At 48.7% G+C, this 18625-nt stretch overlaps 1 protein-coding gene across 1 annotated transcript; it reads left to right on the forward strand.

Annotated features, from left to right (window-relative positions):
- The first annotated feature begins 4474 nt into the window (after positions 1–4474).
- LSG1 (large 60S subunit nuclear export GTPase 1) lies at positions 4475–16854 on the forward strand. The gene is made up of 14 exons (XM_054206571.1): positions 4475–4587; positions 4668–4785; positions 5042–5162; positions 5650–5736; positions 6552–6638; positions 8741–8801; positions 9531–9707; positions 10803–11231; positions 11538–11639; positions 12447–12590; positions 12898–13021; positions 13672–13751; positions 14396–14569; positions 15903–16854. The coding sequence occupies exons 1-14, from the start codon at positions 4507–4509 to the stop codon at positions 16080–16082; spliced, it is 1965 nt and encodes a 654-aa protein (XP_054062546.1). The 5' UTR covers positions 4475–4506; the 3' UTR covers positions 16083–16854.
- The last annotated feature ends 1771 nt before the right edge of the window (positions 16855–18625 follow it).

Genomic DNA, 18625 nt, shown 5'->3' on the forward strand with positions numbered 1-18625 from the left:
CCTGCAGCTCTCCTGCCTCTCCGAAGGGGAGCAGCACCCTGTCCTGCTCCGGCAGGGCGCTGGGGGTCGGGGTTGGGGGCACAGGCGATACCGGAGCGGTGTGAGGACCATGGCGGGGGTCTATGTGGCGATGGCCCTGGGTCCCCCTGTGTGCACCAAGGGTGATGCTGGCGCAGCTCGGCGTGCCGCAGCCCGGTGGCAGCCCCGGGGCCGTGGCTGTGCTGCTCAGCGGGGCCGTGGCGGTGGTGGCACACCTCCGCCGCCGTTGTTTTTCAGTCACCGAGGGCGGCACACCCCGCTTCCTGCCACGGCGCTTCCTGTGCCCGCAGCTATAATTAGAAGGGCAGCCGGAGGCCAGGGGGGCAGAGCCCTCCCTGGAGGGGTCACGCCACACTCAGGGAGGTGTCACTGGTTCAGCAGGGCTGTGCTGGGCACCCGTCCTCCCGCCATGCTGCCAGCCAAGGGGTGCTGGGGTGGTACCCTCTGCTCGACGCCCCGTCCTGGGGGCTGCCGCCATGGGGCCATCCCTGCCCACGCTGAGGGGGAGCTGGTGCGGGCAGCAGCGGGCAGCGGGGATGAGCCTGCCCGGGCAGAGCCGGCATGCGGGGAGATGGAGAAATCCCCTGCCGGCTTCCTGCCCAGCGCTTTGCGCCTTCAAAGACACAGGCAGCTCTCTCTAATTTACCTTCCCCCACCCTGCCAGGCGGGGAGGTGATTTTATCTTCATAGGGCTGGTGGAAGAAACGGAGTCTAAAAAACTCGCCCAAGGGCCCCGGCGGGGTCGGTGCCTTCTCAGGGCTGAGCCTTGGCCGGGCTGCCCAGCTTCAGAGCATCCCCCCGGGTGCTCCTCTTCCTAGAGGGAACCCAAAGATGGGGGAGCTTGCGGAGCGGGCTGCCCCTGTTCCTACGGTGCCGGCATGCTTTTGAGAACAGCTGGAAAGAAGAGGGTTCAAGCAGATGCAGTTGTGCACAGAGCAAAATTGTCTTGGTGTTCTTGCAGGGGTGCTTTGGGGGGGGGTTTCTTAATGGGTCTGCTTGTCAGGCTGAGGCTGGCGGTACCGCTGAATCAAGCATTGTGAGCCGACATGAATAATGAATAGCCATCACATGAATATTTTAGAGACACAGTCCTGAAATCTCCCAGTGCTCCCTTAGAGGAAAATGGAGGAAAAGTTGTCCAGAAAGAACAATGTTTCCTTTAGGCAAAAACGCACTGGTGTCGTTGGCTTTTGAAAAAGAGCTGCTGCTGCTAAATAATTCTCAGGATTTGCATCAAAAACTGGAGCGGTGGTTTGGCTCCAGGGCAGAAGAAGTTGGGAGGGAAGCCAGCTCTTTTGACACAAGTCGATGATTGCGGTGCGCTAGAAGGACAGCAGATTGTACTTCGTCCGTGCGATGGGTTTCGTGAGAAGTCCCAAAGCCACGGCCCCCCTCCAAAGAGCCGGCAGCACTGGGCGCTCGGCTAACGCGCTCCAAAGGAGCGGTGAGAGGTTCGGCGGTGCGCAGGGGGTGACTGCTCTCCTGGGACAGCATTGCGCTCCAGCCCGAGCACTGCTGTCAAAGAACTGAGTTGTGAGAACAAGGCCCGGCAGCGAAAATCGAGTTCATTTTGCATGCCGTGGGCACCGCTGCGTCGTAAGGGAGCGGGCTGCAAATCAACAGGTTTATGACTTCGCAGCAGCGTGCCCCTCTCCTCCATGCTCTCCGTGGCTGTCCGTGCTCTCGGCGGGCACATGCAGGTGCCAAGCCACTGCCATACAGCTCCTGCGACAGCAGCTCTTCCTTGGTGGCCCTTTTCCGCTTGTGATTAATCCATGCAGAAATGTCTTCTAGCAGAAGCAAGTTGTCGTGTTTAGGTAAAACCAGAAGCAGCCCATCTTGCTCCAGTAGGTACAGCAGAGCAATAGGAGTGGGATGAGAAATGTTGCAATTAGAAATAGGCAATTAAGACTCTAGCCAAAAACTCTGATGTCTCTGTTACTGGGATCACCGAGTCTGTATCTCCTTCAACACCGCTCTGCTCAAAGCGATCCTCGCTGTGCTGCTGGCATCAGCGGACAAAAATAATTCCTTAGTGTTTATGAAGTGCCCAGAAATGGATCTGTTGCAAGAACGAGGGCAGTTTGGGCATTTCTTCAGCAGCTCCCACAAAGGTGGCAGAAAATATCTGCAGGGACTGTCCTGGGAGCACTTAATTCTGGAAACAGGGAATGTCATGGGAAAAAAGGGCAACATGTGGCAAAACCATCCCAATCAAAATGCACAGTTCTTTGCTCTTTGGGTTACCCTCAAACCTCACCGCCCCCGGGATGCACAGAGGGTTACAGGCGGTGGAGCAAGCCTGAGTCTCCTTTTCCCACCGTGCCGGCATTCCTGCCTGTCCCCGAGCATTTCTGTTTCCAGTCCATGCCACCGGAATGACTGCCCATGTCCAATGGAGGGCCATCGAGCTCTGCGCTCCGTACTGCTGGCTGTGTTGCCAGCCAAGGACCCCGGCGGTGCCGGGGCTGTGCCGATGGGATTATCAAAGCATTTTACCCCTGGTTGGGCAGCCTGGGAACGGCATGGCGTGTGCCTCGGCTGTGGGGTTAGAAGTGCTGCCAGACCCAAGGCGTGGGGAAAGGCCGGGCTGGCTGGCTGCTCTGGTTGATGATTATGCAGCACAGAAGGAAGGTAACTTTTAACTGAAGTATAAAAGAAATACAATAATGAGCACTTATATTACTGCCTCAGTGCCCACATAAAGACCTGAGATGGTTTTATTAAAGATGACTTGATTAAAAATGAATTTACTAAATCGCTGCATGCTGTCTGCAGCCCACCAGCCTTCCACTGGAGCACTTTGTGTAAATGAAAAGCCGAACGCCGAGTCCCCTTTCATCTGTCTTATTTGCCTTTGGGAAGCAAAGGAGGGGCCGGGCCAGGCTGGCGGTGGTGGCAGAGCCTGGGATGAGCATGGCAAGGGTTCAGACGTACTCAGGAAATTTATGCCGTACGGTTGCCGGCTTTGAAAAGGAGAAGAAAGGAAGAACTGCGTCTCCCTAACGAGTGTTTATCATGGGGAGGCATCACGTAGTGCTGAGCGTGAGAAAAGACCACTCCAGCCCGCGGGGGTTTGTACGCTGCCGTGCAGCACCTCAAGCCGAGCTTTGCCTGCCTGTGTAGGCAGAGCCTCTGTTTTCCACGGATTAGCTGGGTTATTCTCCAGTTACAATGGATACATGTTACAGAGTTATGGTCAAAAATGCCTGGCCTTCACCCAACACCTATAAAGGAGAAATGGTTCATAAATCAGTTCACTGTGCAAGAACAGATCGAGTTGTTTATTAATTTCACCTTCTCTTCCCTCTTGACCTGGACTGGCCGCAACAACTGCTGCCACCGAAACCTGTTTGATGGTTCCCTGGCTGGGCGGGCAACGTCCTCCATCCTGCAGAGATGCCCGGGCTCTGGCTAGATTTTGGCAGCTACCCCGTAGCATAACTTCCACCCAGGATCTCTCGTAGTCACCGTCGTTCCTTGTATGTGCTATTAGCTCTGTTGGGATGATGGATCCCGGGGATGGGGATCCTGCGTTGTGTTGGGTGTGTTACAGGGCACAGAGGCAACCTCAGCCATGGGAGCTCGTGGCTTCCCCTGGAGGGACGCACAAAACCCCTGCCCCATCACTGGCTGCCGGGACAGGGTTTCGCACACCTCGCTGACGGCGTTGTTTGCTTTCCAGAGACAGCATCTGCACCAGGCTGAACCGGCGGGCGAAACTGCCCCCTGCAGCCGTCGGTGCTGCCGTGGGCTCTGCTGGGGCTGGCTGCCCCACACATCCCCCCTTGGCCACAGACCTCGGGGCGCTGTGTTTGGACCTGCCCCGGGGTTTGTTATCGCCTGTGTGTTAATGGTGGGGCTGGGGGCTGCTGGGAGAGTGAGAGGGTTAGAGCTGGGTTTGGGGCGGGGAGCGCTGGAGGGGCCTGTGTCTGTGCTGAGTGCCATGGGGATGGACGGATGGACAGGGCAGCGTTGGGATGGATGGACGGATGGGCAGGGTAGTGTGGGGAGGGAGGAAGGAAGGAAGGAAGGAAGGAAGGAAGGAAGGAAGGAAGGAAGGAAGGAAGGAAGGAAGGAAGGATGGGCAGAGCAGAGTGGGGCTGGGTGGATGGATGGATAGATGGACAGGATAGCATGGGGATGGACAGAGGGACATGATGGGTGTTGGTGGCTCGCTGGCTAGAACAGCGTGTGGATGCATGGTCTGTGAGTGCATGGAGCGATGGAGAGGCTGGCCGGGCATGGACGGCCCCGGGGTAGCCGGTCACGGTGGGGTCTGTCCCGGGGGGTCGGTCCCGGGGGGGCCGGTGCCGTTCCGCCGCCCGGCGGCGGGAGCGGGGAGTGTGGCGGTGCCACCCCGGAACCCTCCTGCCCGGAACGCTGCTCCGCGAGCGCGGGGCGCGGCGGAGGGCCCGGAGCCGGGCAGACGGAAGCGGGGCGGCCCTTTCCGGCTCCGGCGGCGGCATGGGCAAGAAGCGAGGAGAGGGGCTGGGCCGCTGCCTGCAGCGGCAGCGCGGCCCGGACCGCCGGGGCGCCGCCTCATGGGTAGGGCGGCGGGGCCGGGGGCGGCGGGGGGTTCGGGGCGGCGGGAGGCCCGGGCTGACGGCGGTGTCTTGTCCCGGCAGCTGCACGCCAGCGAGGTGGGCGGCGAGCGCGGCCCGGAGCTGCGGTCGGCGGCCGAGCAGAGCCCGCTGGAGGAGTTCCTGGCCACCGCCGAGCTGGCCGGCACCCGCTTCGTTGCCGGTGAGGGGCCGGGACAGGTCCTGGGCTGCGGCTGGGCCCGGGGAGGGACCAGGTGCCAGGCTGGGTAGGAGGATCCGGGGGGGGCCCAGGACCGGTTCTGGGTTAGGGGAGAGGGTCTGGGGTTGGCTAGGATGGGGTCCTGAGCCAGGGCTGGGGGTCTGCAGGGAGCGGGTGGGGTGGCAGGGACCAGCAGGGCTGGTGACAGGCAGGGATGGGGACAGCTGGCTTTGTATGACTGTCTCGCCCTTCCTGCAAGAGCGTCTGAACATCCAGATCGTGTCAGCCCAGAGCCGCACGGGCCTCCTCACGGCCCAGGAGGCCCAGCATGTCCGGCAGCTGCATGAGGAGAACCGTCAGTTCTTGCGCATCCCACGGAGGTGAGTCCTGCACGGCCAGCCGTAGATCCCCCTCTGCTGAGTGGGCTCAGCTCCTCAGTGGCTGCAAGCCTGGGGGCAGCCCTCTGCTGTGTCAATATCTTGGTTTTGGGGAAGGCACCACCTGGCCTGCACGAGCTTGCTGTAACCCATGGCACAGGTGCCCGCCTGCCATGCGGGTGCCATGCGTGCATGGTGGACAGAGAGATAAGTCCCCCATCTTAAATGCCCTGCAAATCTTAGCTTAAAAAAACAGCTTTGTGAGAGCTAATATGCATAGGATAGCGTTCTCCCAGCTAGTGGAGTTCTGAGGGAACAATGAAAAAAGGTGTACTTAAAGCTATTGAAAACAGGTGCACGTATATCTCAACTGTAACCATTTCAGCACAGCTGAATGTGTGGTGCCTGTGTTGTTTATCGGTGTTTATTGCAGTAATGTAACGGGTCTAATGGCTGCTTCTGACCACTCCAAAATGTGCTTGCTCTACAGGCCACGTTGGGATAGGACAACCAGTGCAGAGGACTTGAAGCAAGCCGAGAGGGAGAGCTTTCTTGAATGGAGGCGACAGCTTGCCCAGTGAGTATGCCACTAGTGTCTGGGTAAGTAGCTGCTGGCATCTGAAGACACAGGAAGCAGTGGGTTGTATTTGTCCTTGCTGGGCCTATAAAAGTAACGTCTTGTCAGTGGCTCCCTGTAGTTGTTCCAGGAGGCTGGACAGCCCAGCCACAGTCCAGACATGTTTTTGTGGTGAGCTGTGCATAGCTGTCTTGTGTGCGCGTGTTCTTGTATGTTAAAATTCTTCAGGATGGAGTGTGGTGTTCTGCTCTTGCCCGTGAAGTGGAGGAGTGGTGAATGCGCCTCCTAAGAGCAACAACGCTGCTCTGAGCAGAGTGCAACGCTACCAGCCTGCATACAGCAGCTTGTGCTGGTCCTGTGCTGCATCTGCTGGCCTGGAGAGCCAGGTGGCATCTGCTCACACCCTGTGACCCCAGGTTTGCCCTGGGCAAAGGCCCTCGCATGCTGGTAACAGTGAGTCAACGTTGTGTAGAACCATGTCAGGTACCATCCTCAAATTTGTTACATTTTCAAAGTGGTACTCATTTTAAGTAATAACTGCTGGCGTTTGGGATAACTTCCCTGGTTTATTATTGTGGCAGGCTTTTGATGAGCTTTTACTCTTGCTGTTATTTACCAGTTCTCAGCTGGCATGGTCAGGAGCCATTGTGTTACTGCTGAACCAGAATGCAAAACTAACAGAAATAGTACCTGCTGTATGATTCTGACTTGATAGCTGTCTCTGAAACTAAAGCCACTTGGATCTAAGGAAGAGCTGGTGGTGTGATTATTACCTGAAATGGGTCAAATATGATGTCTTTTCTGTTTTGCCTTAGCCTTGAAGAAGAAAAAAAGTTAATTCTAACCCCATTTGAACGAAACTTGGAATTTTGGCGTCAGCTTTGGAGAGTCATTGAAAGAAGGTAAAGGATATCACTGTCTGCTTTTTAAAAGTAACATTTAATGTGTTTTCCTGAATTGCAGCCTTCAAGTGTCTTCAAGCTTCAAGTGGCTGAGCACAGGAAAAACGATTACAGTTAATAATGTTTTGTTATCAGCACTGAAGTGACTTGGTTTTGAAGTGATCAAAATGTGATGTGAAGAAGGGCAGCTGTGTAGTGGTGCACGCTAGCTCTCAGCACTGCAATTCTGCAGGCGACTCGCTGCGAGTCTCTGATGATTCTTCCGATGCTGCTGCTCTTGGCCTCTTCCAGTAACTCTGTGTGGGAGGCCTCCTTTGAGAATGTGTTTTTGAGATCTTTTGTCAAGATTAACGCTTTCTCCTCTTTCTCAACCGTGCAGCTGCAGCCTGATGTTCAGGGGCAGGAGGCAAGGGAGAACAACTAAATAACTTTGAGAAAGAAAGAGCCTCTTGGTCCTTGGCCTTTTGCCATGCAGAGAAATTGCACCAGTGCATGAAAGGCAACAGCTTGTCATATCACAGAAATAGCTTTGTTTGCTCTGCCGAGCTGTAATACAATAGGAGTGCTATCTGCTACACTAATCTAACTGGGGCATTTAATTTCACTAGTAATTAAGTTTGAGATCATCTCGTCTGATTTTCCTAAAATTGAAAAATACTTCAGCAGTGAGGTCATGGTGAGCTGGTCCTTTCACAGAAGTGGCTTTGTACTGGGCGCTACTGGGTCTTTGGCTAGGAGAGAGCTGGGTAGGGCGCATCCACTATAGGGTATCATGATGTGCAGTGTGAGTGTACTGTGTGTTTTGAGGTGGCTGGAATGTGTTATTAATGCCTTTCTATTGTTGGAGCTTTTTATTTTGTGTAGAGTGAGGATGCTGTCTCAGAACTGAACGTGAAAGTCGTCCAGTCCCTTGCCTTGCTGGATAATTTGATCTGTTGTCAGCCTTTTATTGTGTTTGCTTCAAACTAGCTCCCAGTGGCGTGATTCAGTGACTTCTCTGTATCCCATCCCAGTACTGTGGTGTCAGCTTTCTCTCATATTGATCTTTGAATTGCTGTAACTGTTCAGTACCTCTTTGTACCCATGCGGCTTATTAAATGACTCCCTTGGGGGTTTTATTGATTTTTATTTATTTATTTGTAACCAACTGCCTAGCGAGGCTTGAAATTCTTCCATTCAACCTGAAGCTGTCCTGAGTTAGCAGGAATCCCTGTCAAACAAATAGAATCAATATCTGGCAACCAGTATTTTAAATTATATGCCTGGAGAAGTTTTAGTGGGAGAGGGTGTAGTTAAATTTTCCCCTTCCTTTTGAAGAAAGAAACATGGGTGCCTCTGGTATCTGAAGCTGCTGCATTTAATTTGTAGAACTGAGTCTTGCTCACATATGTGGTGGCAACCTGGTGTCTGTATTTGGAAGATGTTTCCTAAAAGCACACTTTTAGGCTTTGCTTGCATGGGGAAGCAACATGTTTTACTGGAGTCTAATTCTTTCGCTGTTCTATGTTTTGTGTGACACGAAGAGCGCAAAATAAATTTGGAAGATGCCTGACAGCAAACGCTTGGTGTCTGTAAGTCATTTGTGGGAGACTTAGTACATCTTGCTCCATGCAAAGTGGGCAACAGTGTTCCAGAATATCTCACTATGTAGGAAAACCACCTCTTCTTCCTCTCTGTAGCCACTCTGCCGCACTTTGGGGATGAGAACAAACAGAAGTAAAGTTGTTACCACAGTTTTTAGTAACGTTCTAAAGGATGGGATACCACTGCTCTGGTTCTTGCCTGCTGAGCATTTCTGAAGGGTAGATGAATTGGCGGAACTTGCAGGGCTGTTTTCCCCTTGCTGGCTGTACAGGAGAATTAGGCATGTGAGGCAGAAATACTGCGCAGCAGTGCTGGCATGTAGCACATGTGTGGCTCTGTTGGGGCATGCGGTATGCTGAGACGCTTTGTTAATTCAGTAAGGGTGCTTAGTAGAATAATAAAGTTAAAACCATTAAAATTCCAAGCAAAATCTAAAAGTGAGCCATGTGCTGTGCCTTGATGCTTTCTTTGAGGCAAGTAAGAAAGAATAATTTATCAGCTTTCTTTTATTTTTGCAGTGATATTGTAGTCCAGATAGTAGATGCTAGAAACCCCCTTCTGTTTAGATGCCAAGATCTGGTAAGTAAACCATTTTCTTGAGTGTTGTCTTCAACTTGTTTCTTAGAGTTTATATGATTTATTTTTCGTTTAACACGTTCAGCTACCTTGAAGCTGTTCTGCTGTCGTGCCTAACTGGATGTCTGATTTATTTATGCAAGTATTCTGGCATCAAATTATTTTTCTTCAGTTTTTTTTTTAATATTACACATAGAGTATTGTGGATTTAGAGGTAGTTTTGCAGATGTTATATTGCGGTTATTGTATTGCTCTCCATTACCAATTAAAAGTGTCTGCACTTAAAGGAATTGTTCTGTTTAAAAGCATAGTGGAATGAAAATGGTTGAGGATTACTGCACTGAAAGTGAAGGATCAAGAATTATTGAAGTGACGACTTTGTAATGATAGGCTATAGAACACTGCATCAACGAGATATGAAATTGCTCAAATAGTTGATCTTAGGAGTTTCTCCTGTGAGGTGCTGATTAATATCTTGTTGTAGCTCTAAGCAGACAAGGTGTTCATTCACACACGGGGCCAGAAACAACCTGTATTGCAGTAGTTGCATGCTCCGATTTGTTCTTGTAGCTGTGTGCTAAACACCAGTTCCATCTAGCCCAGGGGATGGCAAATTTAGCTACAGTCATCTGGATCTGGATGGAGTAACTTGTCTTGCTGCTCTTGTATCTCCCTGGGGGGAGGAGGAGCCTAATCCAGAGTACGAACTGATCCTTCTCTTGTTTTCTTTAGGAAAGTTATGTTAAAGAAGTCAGCAATGACAAGGAGAACATGATCCTGATAAACAAAGCAGATTTGCTGAGTGAGGAGCAGCGGTCTGCTTGGGCACGGTTCTTCGAGAAAGAGGGCGTTAAGGTGGTGTTCTGGTCAGCTTTGGCAGAGTGCAGACGGCTCTCGGGGGAGGCAAAGGTACTGTAGGTGACCAGTTCCGACTGGGTACATGCTGGCTGCCTCTGATAGCTTGCTTTGCAGTTATGCTTGTGATATACCCGAGTACCTTTCTAGGAAAGGCACCGTCCTTTTGTCGGGGAAGGGTTATTCTAAGGACCTGTGTGGCTGTAAAATAGAGACAAAAGTGAGGAGAGGAAAACGGTGAACCAAGTGGTACGTCCTTCAGACACTGTTGGTGGTGCTTGCAGTTTCTCTTTCAAGGTTAATGACTTGATAAATAATACTGAAGTAGAATGTAAGTTTGTTCCTTGAGGCTACTGATAAACACCTACAGAAACAGCCCTTGTAGATCTGTTTGCAGACTCTTAACTTGTTGAAAGAATTGGAATCCTTTCCAAGAGGGATGCGGTGAGGGACATGGTTATCTGTACAGAGGATTTTTCTCTCCCATTCTGCCCAGTGGAACAAACTCTGCTGCTGCCTCAAGTTACGTGTTATCTGTAAATCCTACTTTCGTGTTTTACTGGCTTCATCAGTTACAGCCATCACTATTCAACTATGGAATATCCCACGTCTCTTTTCAAAAATACCTAATCTGTTCAGGTGGCTCACAGTTCTTAGGTAAAATGTTATTACAGATTGCTTTAAAAGTGAGACTGAAAGCGTTAGGTCGCTTGTCTTTTTTGGAAGGAAAGTTCAAGATACTGCTGTTATGAAAAGGTCTTTCTTACATTCATTCCTGTTACTAGGAGCATTGGATAATTTAAAAAAAAAAAAAATATTTCCTGGGCTCTGCTGCTGCTATGTGTAAGGATGTTATGGGGGTGTGAGTGTGTGTGTTCATAGTTGTGCTTCTGGGGAGAAACCTCTAACAACTTCACAATGAAGCTAACAGTCCCTCTTGAAATACTTTTGTCATTGTCCTAAAACAGGCTAGTTGTTTCTTTGTTGTACTTAAGACCCTTAAAAAGCATTGTGTGATGTAAGGAGTGAATTGTCAGTCCTCGGGATCTGGCTAATGGAAAAATAGGTGACTGTGCTGCAGCGACTGCAGTCAACACCAAGACTTACTGTTGTCTTTACATTTCACCTATGAAATAACTGTTCACGCAGGAGCCAGACACTGAAGATGTAGCAGAGGATCCGAGTTATTCTGAGGATGAAAGCTACAGTCAAGAAGAAGAAGGTGATACAGTACAAGATAGTGCAGAAAGCACGTCCACAGGCAATGCTTTGCAAACCATAAACCAAGTTCTGGTTAGTGATGATGATAGTAGCGATGAATATGAAGACTGTGAAGATGATGAAGAAGAGGCCTGGCAAACCTGTTCTGAAGATGAAGGTGGGGACAAAGTAAATGCTATTGCCCCAGAGAGGATGGAAAGCAAGACTGATGGTGCTGCAGTGCAGCATGTAGTGCAGGAGCAGAACAGGAACATCAGGAACTTCAGCCATCTGGTGCAGAGAAACGAGCTGCTGGAGATATTCAAAACCATGCACAATGGACCAAGGGTGAAGGATGGGGAAGTAAATGTTGGGCTGGTGAGTTGGACTTTGTGCTTAAATAGAACTTGCTTAATCTAAATTTTTAGTTCCATATGCCTTCCACGGGCAAAATTAATCCTGTAGCCTGGCTTCCTGTAAGTGTGAAGAAATCTAGCAAGCACAAATCACTGAGTGCTTTGTGCAAAGATTAATTTTGAAGTTCCTGGAGTTCAGTGTGCCCCACTGCTTGCTTTAGTTCTTTTAGTATGTTTTATTAAAGTACTTCTGTGTCAGAGCTCTGCTAGTCATCTGGCATTCCGCTGCCTGGTATCACTGTTACCATTCCACTTCTCTGTCATCTAGGTGGGTTACCCTAATGTTGGCAAAAGTTCGACCATCAACACAATCCTTGGAAATAAGAAGGTGTCAGTGTCTGCTACACCAGGCCGTACGAAACACTTTCAGGTATTGCTAACAAAGAGCATTGATCTTTTTATTCTCTTTTTTCTCACCCCATGGAAGAGTGCTTCACTATTAACTAGTTGCAACCACGTGGACTCAGTGAGAACTCTTTGTCACCCTGAACTCTGCCCAGCAGAGTAGGTTGCAGAGGAGTGGGCTTGATGTATATAGTTTTGGAACTTCAGTTCTTTCTTCCAAACACTTGGTACAGTTTGAGAGTCACTCATGGGAGCTGATGTGCAATGGAAGATATTTTTCCATCTCCAGATTTTATTTAAGTGGCTTGGCCGTTCTTTTTTCAACACCAGTGATGAGGAGAAAACCTCTGAATAGCTTAAGGTCAAGCTTTCAAACGGTCTTTCTTGTCCACAGTCACTGCTGTGAATAAGTCCAGTTATGCTGCTCTCATATTGATCAAGCCCTTCATTTTGAGGTAGCAACTCCAATGCTATAATGAGCATTGTGGGATTTGTACTTGTGGAATCTCCTACCTGTTTCAAAAGGTCCGACACAGTTAAAGGTTTCTGGAGCGCTTTCTTCTCTCCCATCAGATCGGAGAGCTGAAGGTCTTGCTGCCCTCATCTGGACACCTTATTTATGAACCTTGGAAGTGCTGCTGTCTTTCACATCAGATTTCCTTAATTCATTGTCTGGGGCCAGCAGGGCAGATGTCTGTGTTAGTAGAATTTCTGCTTACTCTCATTTGCATCCTTGTTTCATCTATGCATTTGATTATTTTTTTTTTTTGTTCCTTTTTCCTTCATGGACACTGGCTTGCCTTGGTGAACTCATCGGTTATTTATTGTGTAGACCCTATATGTGGAGCCTGGCCTATGCCTCTGCGATTGCCCTGGTCTGGTGATGCCATCTTTCATCTCTACCAAGGCAGAAATGATTTGTTCTGGAATTCTGCCCATAGACCAGATGAGGGACCATGTCCCACCCATTTCTCTAATATCCTTTGCATGGGGTTTGTGAGAGAGTCTGCACATGTTGAATCTGGAGTATGCAATGTGGCATGTTCCAGCCTTGCTGGGGTCACGTGTTCTCATGTGTTGAGGGTGGTGGGGACACACAGTAGATAAAAAAAGCCATGCTGTGTTGGTCTTGCCCCATTCATTTCAAGTTTAACTTGTTGTCAGACTTGCATTGTTTTTCTGGTTTTGGACAAAATTAATTCTTAATGTGTGCCCTTGGAGTAACTAGGGCAAGATTACTTGTGCAGCTGAAAGTCACCAGGTGGTTTCCTTCACTAGCTTACGTTTGCCAGCATATCCCACGAAACATTTTGGAAGCAACCTATGGAATAAATATCATAAGGCCAAGGGAAGATGAGGATCCAGATCGAACGCCAACAGCTGAAGAGCTGCTAACAGCATATGGATGTGAGTGATGATCCCTTCAAAACCTGTCGCCTAGGCTGTGTGTGTGGTCCTGAATGTGACCTTAGGAGAACTTTTTAAAATTAGGCTTGACTCAGGTTTGTCATGCACTGAACCTCCCCATTAGGACTTCCCCTTCTCTCGGGAAAGGCCTTCGGTAACAGCTAATCTCGTGTGTGTTGCAGTGGTGCTTTGCCAGTTTCATCCAACAGATGTAGTGATTGTGTTGAGGATGTTAGTGAAATGCCCTGCCAGTCTGTGTAGTGTGATGTGGGGCTCTCATCCTTTGGGATACCTCCCATCAACTGTCTTGAATTCGATTTTGGAAGAAAGCAATGAAGGTTTATCTCCCTTGTCTGATTCTCTGATGCAGTTAATCTTCTCTGTCCTTAAAACAAAAATACAAAGCCAGCAGGTTTTCTGGTGGTAGGGGGATGTCAGCTCTCGTAATTCCTTTCAGGTATAGGATGCTTCTGCAGCCCCCCTACAGCCAGCAGTGTTCCCCTTTCCTCCCTGCTTTCCACAACAGAACCCACTTTCTAAGGGAGATTTTTTTTGGAGAGAAGATACAAATGTGCAATTAAGCAGCAGAGGAGGATGTGTTAATGCTCTTGTTGTACTGACAGAGAATGTACTTTGGATATGTCTTCCAGATATGAGAGGCTTTATGACATCTCATGGACAGCCAGACCAGCCAAGATCAGCTCGATATGTCTTAAAAGACTATGTTAGTGTAAGTGCTTTCCTACATCTGGGTTTTCTTTCCTGCCACGAGGTGAATTGAAGGTTTCACTGGAGCAGGAAGGAGGACAATAAAATGAATTTTATTTCTCTGGATAAAATCAGCATATATTAAAATACTCTAAATTGGGTTATTTTTATGTTTTAAAGGAATAAATGAAACTTCTCCTGCTGCTGATTCTGAAAAAGATGATTGCTTAAAAATAAGGTGCTAGCTAAACGAATTATCGTTTCTTTAAAACATGCAGCAGATATTCAGGAAACAAACCCATTTTCTATAGTTGGATCAGTATTTGGTGCTAAGGACTGCCGTTAAGAGCGTTGTAATGCTGCGTGCTTCTACAGCACTGCTCTGCAACTTATTATTGAGCGTTTCTTAATTGGATCCTCCAGTACTCCTGAGAGTTTTGCACTGTATTGTTTGCAGCTGGAAATGGTGCTTTGAAGTAGAGGTAGAATGGTGGTTTAAAATCAAGCCAGTTGTTGCCTGGGAGGAGAAATCGAGTGTACTAATAGTTATTCTGCCAGCGTGAGCCCCTGGGGCCCTTCTTCAGCTTTGCAGTTGTTTTCTTTCCTCTCTGTGTGTCTCTCCAAGGTTTTTTTTTTGGTAAAAACTGTATCCCATTGCTTTCGCAGGGGAAGCTGTTATATTGCCATCCGCCTCCTGGCATTGACCCAAATGATTTTCAGCACCAGCATCAAAGGTGCCCAGAGAGCAGAACTATGCAGGCTGGTGGACAGGTGAAGCCTGAGAAGAATACCAAAGCAAAACAAATTGAAAATGTGGTAGACAAAACATTCTTCCACCAGGTAAGTTCTGGAGGAGATTTATTCTAGGAGTTTTTACAGCAGCACTGGTGTGTCATAGTTACCGGAAAAAAGAGCTTTGAAGATGGAGGAGTGCTGGGTTGCATTAATGGTGTTAGATGCCATTGGCATCTGCACGTAATTTCTACCCAAGAGTGCTCTGTTCCTTTTATTATCTTCTAAATTGCTGGGAATGTCCTAGGTGACTGAAAGATGGCTAATGAGGTACGCATGGTTGATTCTTAAAAGGTCAGCGGGGTGACCCTCAGCATTATGGGCCTAACATCAATCTTGAGCAAACAGGAGAGGGAAGAAAGACAAGGAAGGAGGCTCTTTTGGACTAACAGATCCTGCAAACTAACTTTCCTTTCTTGAGGTGATGCGTTTAGAGGTCATGATAAGCTTCTTTAAGACAATTGATTTAGTACTACTTGGTTGTTTTGGCTCAGAACCTGAAATCAGATGAAAAGCATGCAAATTGATTTAAAATCTAATTGAGAAATGTCAAAATGAAGTGGAAAATAGGAATTTTTCTTAACTTGTATGCTTCTGGTTAGATCCTACAGGACCTTTTTAGTCCCTACACTACTGAAATAATTTATTAGTAACTCATAATGAAATGTCAAATCTGTAACTGATGAAGTCTGCACACGTGACAAAGACCAGAACAAGGTGTTCAGCAGTGAAGAGGATGGGTCATAGATGGTTTGATCCATTCTGCTTGGTTAGCTGGATATGGACAGTATTTGTTTCAGCACAGCTAAAGATAATCATGCATTTTGAAAACAAGAACTTGGGCTCTTCTCAAAAAATCAGTGAGCTGTTTTGGAAAACTACGACCTGAAAAGAATTTTTGGGATTACCAGACTCTTCCTCTGGCTGCCCAAAGTGCTGGCACGAGCTGAGTCCCGGCAGTGCTACCCACGCTCCAGACTTAGCAAGTTATTTTAGTCTCTGGCTTTCACAGACACCAGATTTATTTGCAAAGACAATTTGTTGTGTGCAAAGCAGAGACTGTGAGAATCAATCCTAGCGCCGTAGCTAATGTCTGGCGGAGCTCAGTGTCTCGTCCGTGCCTCTGCTTGCAGTGGCAGACCTGGCGCGGTGAGGCGTGGCTGCAGACACCACTGGAGCGTGCTGGCAGGCTTTGTCTCAGCTCTGTGGCCTGACCTTTCCTGCAGCTCTTGAGCTGGGGGCTGAGCAGGTCTTGATGGGTTTGAGCTTGCCTGTGTCTGGCTTTATTGACATATCACGGTTCCTTGTTAAATATCTTCTTATGGGTCTGTCTCCTTGTGGTGACTCTCTCTTCTCATGGTGACTATGTCTCCTCTTCCAGGAGAACGTTCGCGCCCTGATGAAAGGGGTCCGGGCTGCAATGGGATACCGGCCCGGCAGCGGTCTTGTGCCTGTGACTACCTCCAATCCTGGCAACGTGGTAGGAAAGCCTTGGAAAAAACACGGAAACAGGAACAGGAAGGAGAAAATTCGCAGGATCACTAAGCACCTGGAGGCTTAGCTGTGGCAGCGGTATCTGGCCTTTCCAGGGCAGAGACTGCATTGTTCTGCAGGCCTGAACTGAGCGGGGGAGGAAAAAAAGGATAAGTGAGCATCGCTAGCTCACCTGGGAGCTCTGTACGATGGATTGGCCTGTGCAGGGGATAAGCGTGGGCTCTGATAGTTGGAGCTCGTCCCTTCTGAGAACAAAAGAGACCTGTCCATTCGTGTTATCTGGAAGCCAGCCCGGCCGTTTGACTGCTACTGAAACATCCTTTCAATGGGAGCAGATGGAGCCATGCGGGAGTGGTTTTTTTTTCCTCCTATAAAGGATGTGTTTTATAGCTGTTGGGATCAAAGCAGTCCTGTAAAACTGACTAAAATCTTTAAACAGTTGAATCTCAATGAGTGATGGTTGTTACATTTTGAGACACTATTGCTCATCTTTTTTTTTTTTTAAAAACAAACTTGTTTGTTGATTTGACAGAACACTTTAGTGTGTTGAAAAATGACATGAAAGGATCTTTATTTTGCCCTCTTTCTTTCCCTGCTGTACCAGCCCTATTCTGTAGAATTGGTACTGAAACCACTCATCTTCCCAGCCTAAACCAGAGCAGAGGAAGGAAAGCCACACCGTGCAAGGAAAACGCTGCTTTTATGTCCTTCACACTGAGCTGGTATCAGTTATTTTTCTGTGTGACCTCCCATTGGTATTTTAAAACATTAGCTCTATGTGACTGGCCAAATATCTGGTGCTAATTTGTCCTTAAATATACTTGAGATTTTACTTCCTATGTGGTGTCATGTTCTCTCTCAGTGACCTTGTAGGCATTGGCCTAGTTGCAGAAGTGTCATAATAGCAGATTTGAATGAGTACATTAGTATTTGATGGTAAAAAGACTGGTAAAAATCTGGGGTCAGATTTAAGTGAGATTTACTCCTTGCTCACCCTGCAGAAAAAGTGTTTGTGCACTTGGTCAGTGCTCTTCATTCCTAATCTAGCACAGGGAGTAATGATAGGACTGGAAAGGCTCACAAAGACAAAATGTGCTTTGTTTTTAGGTGAAGGTGGTGGTTTTGGGTGGTGAAGCAGAGTAGCAGATGACGCTGGTCTCTGATACTAAAAAAGGGATTGCTGTCCTGTAATTTTGTACTTTCCAGCGCTTAACTATGGATGGAGAGATGAAAGCAACTGCTAAGTAAAGCCACAGCAGATGTGGGGCATGCAACCAAGCTAGTTCTGGCTTTGTGACTCTTTGCTTGTCCTGTCCAGCCAATTTGCACCATGTATGCAGAGGGTCCCCTGGCAGGCAGAGCTCTCGCCTCGGCTCCTGCTTCCCTTGGAGTCCTTGCTCGCAAGTTCTTAATTACATCACTGGAGGGAAGGTATTTCCCTGCCACCTGTAAAACTAAAGCATAATTACACTGAATGAATATGATCGGTGGTATTTTAAGTCAGTGTACCGAATCTCTCGATTCTCGAGAGACTATTTGATCTGATTCTCTTGGAGAAGATGATTTTTGCCTCTTCTTCCTGAAGAGGCTGTGCCCTAGCCAAATCCATCTCGGAGCAGGTTTTCCCACCCTCGTTGGAGGGATGGTTTCTGCTTTTGTCCCTTATAATACTTTAGGGACCTGATTACTCAGAAACCCATTTCTTTTTGTCCTGTGTGAAGCTACTATCTGTCAAACTGAAGTTGGGGGTATACTTTACTGAAGAATACTAAAATATTTTTTTCTATTCTATGTCTCTCTTTTCAAAGCATTTTGAATTCTTCGTTCTTGTTGCATGTACCCGAGTTTTCTTTTGCATTCTCAGCCCTTTCATGCCAACTGGGTCTCCGTGACCCTTCTTGCTGGACAGGCTGTGTCCTGGTGCAGACCCTTCCAAACCTAGTCAATGACAGCAATCCCCAGAGCCTGGGGCTTGGGACAACTCTGCTTGTTGCTCACAGAAACCTTTGGCCACAAGACCTGCCAAACCACTTGCAGTGTTTGCGTGAATGGATGGACGGTAATGTAAATATGACGAAGCAAGTAATGTTTGCTCAGGTTTGATAAATGCAAACTGCTCCTTGGCTGTGCTAAAGGACTCTTGCCTTGATAGAAGAAGGACCGTAAACGAGAGCTGTGGAACCAAAGGCTTGTTAATATTTTATGCTGCTATTGAGCAGTGGGCAAACTGGGTGATAGGGGAGGACCGTGGTTAAATTAATGCTTTCCTGTGGTGGTTTGGTCTGTTGCTGAACTGCATCCACCCTGCCCTACCCTGGCTGGGGAATGCTGGCAGGGCTGTTGACGGCTCCGTACAGCACACAGGAGCAGCTGGCAGGCGTGGGACAACGCAGGGACTGCGTCGCTGGTGGAGCGGGCACAAAGGAGACCTTGTGCTCTGCCTCGGCCACCTGCTGAATGAGCCCCTCTCGGTTGCTCCCGTCGCCTTCCGCGGAAGGCAACTTTCCATTTCTGAGTGCTGTTCTCTTAAAGTGCCTTGTGCGTGTAGAGGGAACGTGTGGGCTCTGACCGGCTCCAGTCTGTTCCTTGGGATCCGCAGCACTTTCCGCA

Source organism: Rissa tridactyla, chromosome 6 (assembly GCF_028500815.1).
Source record: "Rissa tridactyla isolate bRisTri1 chromosome 6, bRisTri1.patW.cur.20221130, whole genome shotgun sequence".
Lineage (NCBI taxonomy): Eukaryota > Metazoa > Chordata > Aves > Charadriiformes > Laridae > Rissa > Rissa tridactyla.